Source organism: Microtus ochrogaster, unplaced genomic scaffold, assembly GCF_000317375.1.
Source record: "Microtus ochrogaster isolate Prairie Vole_2 unplaced genomic scaffold, MicOch1.0 UNK78, whole genome shotgun sequence".
Taxonomy (NCBI): domain Eukaryota; kingdom Metazoa; phylum Chordata; class Mammalia; order Rodentia; family Cricetidae; genus Microtus; species Microtus ochrogaster.
In genome coordinates this window covers 1,584,931-1,594,736 of record NW_004949176.1, presented here as the reverse complement: position 1 = coordinate 1,594,736, position 9,806 = coordinate 1,584,931, and the positions used below count along the sequence as shown (strand labels likewise).

General features: G+C 44.6%; 1 protein-coding gene across 3 annotated transcripts in view; it reads right to left on the bottom strand.

Moving 5' to 3' along the window:
* The window catches only part of Trpc3 (transient receptor potential cation channel subfamily C member 3), a 67,953-nt gene that overhangs the window by 25,718 nt on the left and 32,429 nt on the right, over positions 1-9,806 (bottom strand). For all 3 annotated transcript variants that reach the window (XM_026777635.1, XM_005370393.3, XM_026777634.1), the window contains exons 4-6: positions 4,589-4,753; positions 1,190-1,406; positions 425-658 (exon numbers count right to left, since the gene is read on the bottom strand). In XM_026777635.1, the coding sequence (XP_026633436.1) occupies positions 425-658; positions 1,190-1,406; positions 4,589-4,753 (616 nt within the window). The remainder of the gene's footprint in view (positions 1-424; positions 659-1,189; positions 1,407-4,588; positions 4,754-9,806) is intronic.

Genomic DNA, 9,806 nt, shown 5'->3' with positions numbered 1-9,806 from the left:
GGTGGAGCTTCGGTGGAGCTTCTCAGACTGACAGTTTCTACACAGTAGGGGCTGCGATAAAGAAACTTTTATCTTACTCAAAACAATCCTACAACTCAAAAGTAGGGATGCTGGGAAATTTGTTACCGTAGACCATTATAGTTTTTGTGTTTTATTGGTTATTAATCAATCATAGTCTCTAATTTATAAACCAAGCTTTATCACAAGCATGTATTTTCATATGTGAAAGGACACATTATATGTAAAGTTTGATTCCATCCATGGTTTCCGGCATCTTGGAACATCCTCAACTCAGATAGGAGAGTACCGTGTCTTATATTTCCAGTTGTCAGCCTAGCCTTTAATGGCTGAACCATCTCCCCATCTGTTTCTTTCCTAAATGCCCTTCCTGAAATGTAAAGGGACCCCGCAGCTAACAACTCACCATAGGTGAAATACTGAACCTCAGGCGGGAGCGTGACTTCGCTCAGGTCACTCTCTTGCACGTGGCTGTCCACATACTGCTGCGCTTTCGTGGCCTGCAGGAATGCCAGGAACCTGGCGGTGAAGGCGGCGATGAAGATGGAGAGCATGCCGAAGTCAAGCACGTTCCACAGCTGCACGATGTACTCCCGGGGTCCTTCCAGCCAGAGCTCCTTGCACTCAGACCACATCATCCCTGCACAAGAAACCAGAGCCGTAGAGTAGAGTCTACAGCTGGGGCTGAACCAATACTCCGTTCACTGTGAAAGAGTGAAGAGCTGACCTCCTCACTAAGAGCAGCGAGGACACACTGGTGGGGACAGAACACAGAACGCCTCGGGGATAGGCACCGAGTGGTCCCATCTCCTGAGAAGGAGGAGAATTTATCCCTCATAGTACTCCAAACACAGCTACTCAAAATGAGCTGTCAGAATAACAAAAATCCTGAAAATGAGAACACTCCTAAAATCCCTGAAACAAATAAGTGATGAAGCCTCTCTGGTCGCGAGGATTTCAATTTAGTGAGGCCTATGCTAATAACTCAGTGTCAACATTTCAGCATTATCTAGTACTGAACCGTTCAGTTCCTTTCTTATTTAACTTCATCTAATAGTCATATATGATGTTCTCATCATCTATAGTGTTAACAGTTTTAGTAGAAAATAGCATCATTTCAGTAACTATTTTTTGGGGGGGAGGTAGAAATCAGGGAACTAAAAAGACTTACCGAGAACCCAGACCATAATTAGCATTTCTGTCCATGTAAACTGGGTGGTCTTCACCCTGAAGATCTGCTTGGGGTAGTCAATAACAGTGATATTGGGCAGCGTGCTGATACCTTCAAACCTGTCTGAGGCGTTGAACACAAGCAGACCCAGAAAGATGATGAAGGAGGCGGCGTGTGCCACGAACTTCATGAAAGGGCTTCGAAGAATTTTCCCCAGCTGTAATGACAGAGAGAGGGGGAGGGGGAGATGTGAGGGAGGGGAGAAGAAAGGGAGGGGTAGAAGGGAGGGAGGGCGAAATGTGGGTAGAGAGATGAAAGGGAGGGGAGGTGGCAGAGAGGAGAGAGGAGATGGTAGGGAGGGGGAGATTAGGTAGGGGAAGGAGGAAGGGAGGGGGAAATGCAAGGGAGGGAAAGATGGGAGGGAGGGAGAGAAGGAGAGGGGATGGGAGAGGGGGGATAGGAAGGAGGGGGATGGGATAGGAAGGAGAGGGAGATGGGGGAGAAGGACATGTTTGCTTTGGAAGAACTATTCAGGCTTGTCCAACGTTTGGATAGTTATGAATGTTGCCCAGCACATTTATAGACATCAAGTCATAATGTCAAAAGGTCGGACTCCCCTGACCGTTATGCATTGTGAAAACCACTCTTTTTAAGGGAGATTTTCCCTCTAAAATTTATTTCAAAAGTCTTGGAAATTCAGTTTCTAAATGCCTACTACACTAAACCGTGCTGCACTGACTGCCCGCTTCTGGAAACTCTGTACCAAGATGGTTCTTACTCTTACTTTTGCATGAAAAGCTATTGCAAAGTCCAAGTTCGTAGGCCTGAAAAGGAAACCCTAGTTTGTAGGTTTTCAAATTTTTTTTAATTAAAAAAATAGGGCATTAAAAGTTTTTTGAAGAGTAAAATAATTGCTGCACTGTAAACAAAATTTAATTCTCACTTCCAAATAATCCCATCATACCATATCATCATATTTTAAAAGGATGAAAGAAAAAGGGAAGAAGGCATTAGAATTGAGATAAATATCTTATCAATTACTACCTACATAATAGGGAGATGTAAAATAACTAGAAATTCCAAGAAAGGTAGCTTGATTAAAAATAATCTCCGAGTTTTGAAAATGATGCATATAATAAAGACAGTTTTAATGGTCAGCTTATAATTGTTTAAAGGCAGTGCCTTATAAACATCCTGTGATACACTGTCCTTAAAAGTCCCATGCTCTAACAGGAAATGAGAAGCAGTTCCTTCTGTCCCCAGGGTATCCACAGTCCAAGGATTAGGTACATGGGACACATTTGTCCAGTATGTTCTCTATTCTGCACACTCAGAGCCTGGTTTTTAACTCTGTCTATGAACTTAAAAACAGATCTGGTTCACATTTGGAAGGCTATCTTCAAACCAATGTCCAGAACCTGAATCTGCTACCAATAAATGATCAAACAATGTCAAGTCTTTCTAAATTTGAACATGTGTGCACACAAACAATTGTTACGTTTCCATACCGAACACAGAAAAACAAGCAACAATAATCACACAGCCCAGTGCTGATTCAGCTGCAGAGGGTGTGTTTGGCATGGCTGTCAAGGCACATGCAATTTCTTGGGTATTGCCAAGTCTGCTTTTCTCAAAAACTGATCTTTAAAACTTTAAATAAGAAGAAAATAAAACAGTATACTCATTTTTAAAATGGATTATACGCGGAGTTTTTTTGTTTGTTTGTTTTACTTCTTTTTAAAAACAGTATTGCAGTCAAGGCTCATGCACACCAGGCAATGCTCTAATGCTGAGGTTTGTCCCAGCCTCAGACCTCCTTGCCCAAGTCTGTGTGCAGAGGCTGGCGGTCAGGATCAAGCACCATTCTTCTGGGGCCTTTCCACCTTAGTCTTTGGACCTAGAGTTCACCAGTAAGCTGGACTGGCTGCCTAGCAACTCCAGGAAACTTCCACGTCCAGCTCTCCAGCACTGAGACTGCAGGCTCTGCCATCATCCCTTGCTTTGCACGCTGACTCTAAGGGTGGAGCTTGGGTATTCATGCTTGCAAGGCAAGCACTTCATCAACTGAGGTGTGCCCAGCCTGAGAATTCCCCAGTTATTTATTTTCTCTGTGAAATAAGCACAGTCGTGCATGGGTTCCATGGGTGGTTCAGTACCTACGTTTCTTTTCTTATGATGAAACATCGCTACATGGAGAGCTGCTCTTTTATAAGAGGTAAAAATGTACGCCCCAAGATGCCCACTGCAACCCTAACCTTCTCTAATTGACTGAAAACCTGAAGACGGACTCTTGGGTACCAGAACTTGGTGATGCATTTCCTCCAGGAAGGGAATCTGGTTGGGTTGTAATTTTCTGCTGACTTCAGGCTCTTACGTGATTTGTGTTCTAGTCTTTAGTGATTATGTTTGTAAAGAACTGTAAAATAGCTTCTCCATGATACACAACAAAGAATCCAGCAGTCATCAAACTTGGTAAAAATGACAAACTTTCTACCTTTTATTGAATGGGGCAGCTCAACAAGGAAGTGAGCTGGATACACACACCCAGAGAAGACAGCTGAGCCACAGGCGACGTTAGACTTACAGGGTCATTTTTTAGTGACCTTGACTCATTTTGCCTGAAACAGATTCTGATTTAAATAAAACCAGACTTGAGAATATAGACATGAGATTAAAGGACCTGAGGGCAGCTCCTCTCCAGGGATGTGCCCCTTATTACCAGATTCTGTTAGCAGGATTCATGTTCTCGTCCACATCTTAATCACGACCACATTAGCTCTACTTGGGCAGGTTGAGAGGAGAAAGGTACAGGAGTCATCCAAGCAAAATTAAGCAGTTCAAACAAAATCCAAAGCACCCTAAGTTCAATTCTACTCGAGTTGGAACTTTCTAGAAGAATAAAGGACTTGAGAACCCATCATGGGCATGATTAAAGGTTAAATAATACTTTTGATATCCATGAATTCAATACTCACCCCTCCCACCATGTTTCTAATGGGTTCAGATGAGGGCCCTGAAAATAGCCATTTTTTGTGATCTCATTGAGCACAGCTGTCTGCTTCCCTTCTCTTCCTTCGGCCAGCTATGACCATATTCTCTTCTTACTACGCTGTCAGAAGTAACTCCATTCTCTCTAGATACTTATTCCTTCTTGTCTACCATGGGAATTTTACCCTGAAAGCCTTATTATGCCACGCCTGCAAATGTGATCTGTTCTGCTAGCCCCAAATCCTTTCCAGCTCTCTCCTGGAGTTGATCCACCCACTACAAAGGAGACCGTGTTCCATGGTCACTTAGAAGGCGGAGCCAAAGAGCTGGGAGCCTGAACATTAGCTGCTGCACTTTCCCAACAGAGATACACAGTATACCAAGCACAGAGGGGAGGGGGGAGGCTAGTACCCTGCTACAAGGTGCAATCCAATAGCCAATGGCAAGGAACGGAAGGCCCAAGGCCACAACCAGCACGACCAGGCACTTGATAGCGATGGTCTGCTCCCGAAGGCCGGAGAGATTCTCATACCAGATCGTCAGAAGCTGCTGTTGGCAGTTGGGGTGAGCCACAAACTGTTGGGAGTAGAGGGAGAGACAAGTTAGTAGGCCCTGTCCACAGCAGAACATCCCAATACATGCCTTTGGGGCTGGAGAGATGGCTCAGTGGTGAAGAGCAATAACTGCTCTTTCAGAGGTCCTGAGTTCAATTCCCAGCAACCATGTGGTGGCTCACAACCATCTGTAATGAGACCTGGTGCCCTCTCCTGGCCTACAGGCAGGATACTAAACAAACAAACAAACAAACAAACAAACAAATCTTTTTTTAAAAAAAGGCGTGTGCCACCATATCCAATACATGCCTTTGTAGAACACAGCCTGTTAAAACCTCCTGGGTCCTCCCTTCCTATTAGAACGGAGGTGGAAACCAAAGGAGAAAGCTGAAGTCACCCTCACCCCCAGTCCTTTCTGGTAGCTGACTCCTCTCTGGCCATGCGTAACACCGGCTTTCTGTTGGGAAACCATGCCCCCCACCATATCTCTTGCCAGCTTTCTTCCCTTCACTTCAAAATGGAAAAGGCAAACGGTGATTTGGCTTATTGCTGACTAGAAGTAAGAGAAGTGTTAATAAACTTGCGAGTTACTCCTAAAATACTACACGTATGAGAAAATAAAAAAATGATGCAAATTGAACTCCTGTGCTGTGGCTGAATACAAAAGGAAAGGACCGGCAGAGTTGTTCTGTGCCAGCAGGTATCATGCAGGGCACTGGTTAGCACCACTCTCAACCTTCAAGCTATCTTCCCGGCCCTGTTTTTTTTTTTTTTTTTTTTTTAATTCCTACACACTTCTATCTTGCTTCTAAAACATTTTTAATTTTTTGACGTGGGTCTCCTACTGTAACCCAGGCTGGCCTAGTGATTGCTCTCTTTGTTGGATAACTTATTGTGAAAACAGCATTGCTTTGGGTCAAATGCTGTCTTCAAATTCACATTTTAAACTCCTTACTCCCAAGGTGCTGGCCCTCAGGGCAGGACTTCAGGGCACACTTGGGGCCTGGGGACAGAGAACACAAGATGGTGAGATTGGTGCCTATGTATTATAGACACCCCCCACACACACACACACAAGGCTCTGTTTTTACCATATGTATTACAAAGAGAAGTCAGTACTTTGCAACTCAATAGAAACAGCCCTGCTGCCGTGTTGGCCACAGATTCCCAGCCTCAGTGCTGTAAGAAACAGGTTTCTGTTGTCTATAAATCACCCTAGTTAGGGTGCCTTGCTATAGCACCCAAAGAGCCCAGAAATACCTGGCCAGAGGTTCCTTCTGATTGTTCCACCCTTGCCAGTCGCTAAGAGTATGTTAGGTCTTCTTTCCAAACAATTTACTTACTGTCTTCCTCTCTCTCTTCCTCTCCTTATTCTTTTAAGGCAGAGTCTCACTCACAATGAGCCCAACTGGTCTTGAATTTGGGTTCCTGCTTCAGGCTTGTGAATACTGAGATTAAAGATGCATGTCACCCACACCCTGTAAAGTTCACGGTTTCAAAACCATCTCACACACTAGCATAGTCATGAAATGACCTCTTGGAAAATGCTGTAGACTCAATCCAAACAGAAGAATTCCCAGGTCTGTGTTTCCTCGGAGTCTGTGAAGAGCTCCAGATCTCCACTTTTCCCCTGTGTTATATTCAGACCATTTCTTTTCTGTTTTACTCCTCCCCCTACAGCTCCTAAATGTCTATCATGTTTATTCATTCACCCTTCAGAAGGCTTTCTACACTATCAGCCAGCCACCGCTCTGGGCATTTGGCACAAGATAAAAATAGGAGTCAGAACAGAAACAGAGGGGGAGCGGATGGAGGAGGAGGGGAGGGCAAGGGAATAGGAGGATAGGAGGGAGGCAAAATTGTGGTCAGGTTGTAAAATAAATAAATTTAATTAAAAATAGGAGAGTTTGTATCACTTTAAACCATGAACAGTCATTTCTTCAGAGCACAAAGCAGGCCTTTGAGGATTTTTTTTGTTTAACTGTGCAAAGATGTGTTGCATTTGTTTAGTTATGTAAAGATGTGTTGCTGTTTTACCTTGCCTGACTAAGGCATCTGATTGGTCTAACAAAAAGCTGAATGGCCCATAGTGAGGGAGGAGGTGTAGGTGGAACTTCCAGGCAGGGAGAGTAAGGAGAAGGAGGAATATGGGCTTGCAAAAGAAAGAAAAGGAGACAGCAGGAAGATACCAGGGACCAGTCAGTCAGACATGGAGGAAGCAGGAAAGTAGGACGTACAGAATGAAAAAAAAAAAAGGTAAAAAGCCCCGAGGCAAAACATAGAGGAATAGAAACAGGTTCAATTAAGTTTAAAGAGCTAGAGAGACAAACCTAAGCTAAGGCTGGGCATTCATAATTAATAATAAGTCTCCATGTCTTTATTTGGGAGCTTGTTGGTGGCCCAAAGAAAATTCCAGCTACAGCAGGTTGTCAATAAATGCTATGTAAGTCATAATAAAACTGGACTCCACATCCTCATCAAGACAGTAAGTTAGAACAAAACCACCTTAGTGGAAATGTTTCAGTACTAAAGGGCTCCACATTTGAGAGACAAGACACTGCATGGACTCAAGTCATAGCTCTCTGGAGACCCCAGGCAGCCAGGCTGAGGACAAGGAGCTGGGCATGCCAGGAAAGCCACAGGGTGAACATAGGGTATCATCCTATGAGATTACTGTTTGGGGAGTCAAGCTTGTGCTTTTCTGGGACAACCCAAAGATTTCTGTAAGTTACAGAGTATCCACAGGGCTAGGAGACAAATGCATGTATGAACTCACTTCCCTGTAGAGAGTATCTCTAAGTTACAGAGTATCCACAGGGCTAGGAGACAGACAAATGCACTGCATACATTTGGATGTATGAACTCTCTTCCCAATAGGGAGTATCTCTAAGTTACAGAGTATCCACAGGGCTAGGAGACAGACAAATGCACTGCATACATTTGGAGGTATGAACTCTCTTCCCATTAGGGAGTATCTCTAAGTTACAGAGTATCCACAGGGCTAGGAGACAGACAAATGCACTGCATCCATGTGGTTGGATGAACTCACTTCCCTCTAGGGAGTACTTGCTTGCTATGGCTAGAAAGCATCTCCTTTAAAATTCTGGTGTTGTCATGTGACATTCTGAAGAGGTGGGAGAGGGAAGGGCTAGAGGAGGTGGTGAGAGTCCCCAGTACTGTTTATCTGTAGTTTCAGCTAGGAAGGATCGCTTGAGTCTAGAAGTTCAAGGCTGGTCTGGGTAACTCAGCAAGATCGGGTAGCTAAAAACAACACAGCCCTTGGGCTGGAGAGATGACTCAGTGGTTAAGATTACTGGCTGCTCTTCCAGAGGTCCTGAGTTCAATTCCCATCACCCACATGGCAGCTCACAACTGTCTGTAACTCCAGTTCCAGGGCATCTGACTCTCACACCAATGAACATAAAATAACAACAACAACAACAACAATAATAAGTTAAAAACAACACAGTCCTTTGAAGGATAAAGATGACCATAGAAGAGCCATTTGGTGCTTGTCAGTTTGTGCTCCCATGTTTCCACCACGCTAGGACACTGTTAGTGCTTCCGAAGGATATAGCCCTGCCTGCCAGTGCCTTCATCTTGGACTTCCCACCCCGGCGCTGTGAGAAAAATACATCCTGTTTTTAACACACCCAGACTCAGTTATTGTCACAGCAGTACGAATGAACTGAGACATTGCTTTTCTTAGGACCTACACTGTACCAACACCGTCTTACTACTATTGTGTGTGTGTGTGTGTGTGTGTGTGTGTGTGTGTGTGTGAGCACTGGGGTGCCGTGGAACTAATGTGAGGGTCGGAAGGGAACCAGTGGGCTTCCTTCTGCCTCCATGCAGGGTCTGCAGTGTCTTAGTTAGGGTTTGTATCGCTGTGACAGAGACCGCGACGGAAAGCAATTTAAAACCCCAGCACACTCTCCATCACTGATGGAGGGCAGGGAAGGAGCTCATGGCAGGCACCTGGAGCAGGAGCTGAAGCAGAAGCCACGGAGGAGTGCTGCTTATTGGCTTGCTCCTTGGGGCTTGCTTAATTTGTTGGTTTTTGTTTGCTTGTTTGTTGTTGCTGTTGTTTTTTTTACTTTTTTGTGTAACCTAGATCCATCCTCTTGGGGATGCCATTGCCCATGATGGGCTGGGCCCTCCCATATCCCCACAGACTTGCCTACAGGCAACGATGGTGCCATTTTCTCAACCGAGGTTCTTCTTTCCAGATAACTCCGCCTTGTGTCAAGTTGAAAAGCCAACCAGGGCACGGGGGGGTGGGAGGGTGTGGGGAGGGTGAACTCAGGTTGCCATGCTTCCCAAGCAAGCGCCTTTCCTCGCTGAGCCATCCCACCAGCCTGCTTTGGTTTGTTTTGATTTTGAGGCAGGGTCTTACTCTATAGCCCAAGCTGGCCTAGAGCAGAAAGCAAGCCTCCTGCTTCAGTCTCCCTCATGCCGGATTATAGGTCTGAGCCACTCCCAACACTGGGCCACCTTTTCCACACAGAGTATGTGAGATGATACACATCGATCCTTGGGGCTTGTACCACAGGTGCCAACACTTAGTACATCTTAAATCCTAGCACCTCACCTGCTGTGAAGGTAAACTCAGCATAACTGACCAATTTCCTGTCACTAGGATCACAGCCTATGCTCTTCCTGAGCTATGTAATATCTCTGCTGAATATGTTTAAAACACACACAAATAGAACTTCCTCAACAATTTAAAACTCCTAATACAAATACACAAGGCACATCTCAAAAAAAAAAATCAACACAGTATTAGCAAGTGAGAGCAAAACACCCTAATCCATCAGGAGATTGGTTTTTTTTTTCTTTCTTTCCAACAACTTCAAAAGAGGGCAGAAGCCTTTATCTCTTAAACCACTCTATTTCCTGGGAAAATGTCCTTATGATGCCACACGGTCATAGCTGGCTGCGTCAGATTCGTGTGTTGTTTCCCAACTGCAGTGGAGCAGCAAATGGAAGTCATTACAGAAATAATACCCTGATTGGAGGCTTTCTGATTCGAAGAGAGAATGTTTGACACATAAGAACATTCCAATCTTTCAATG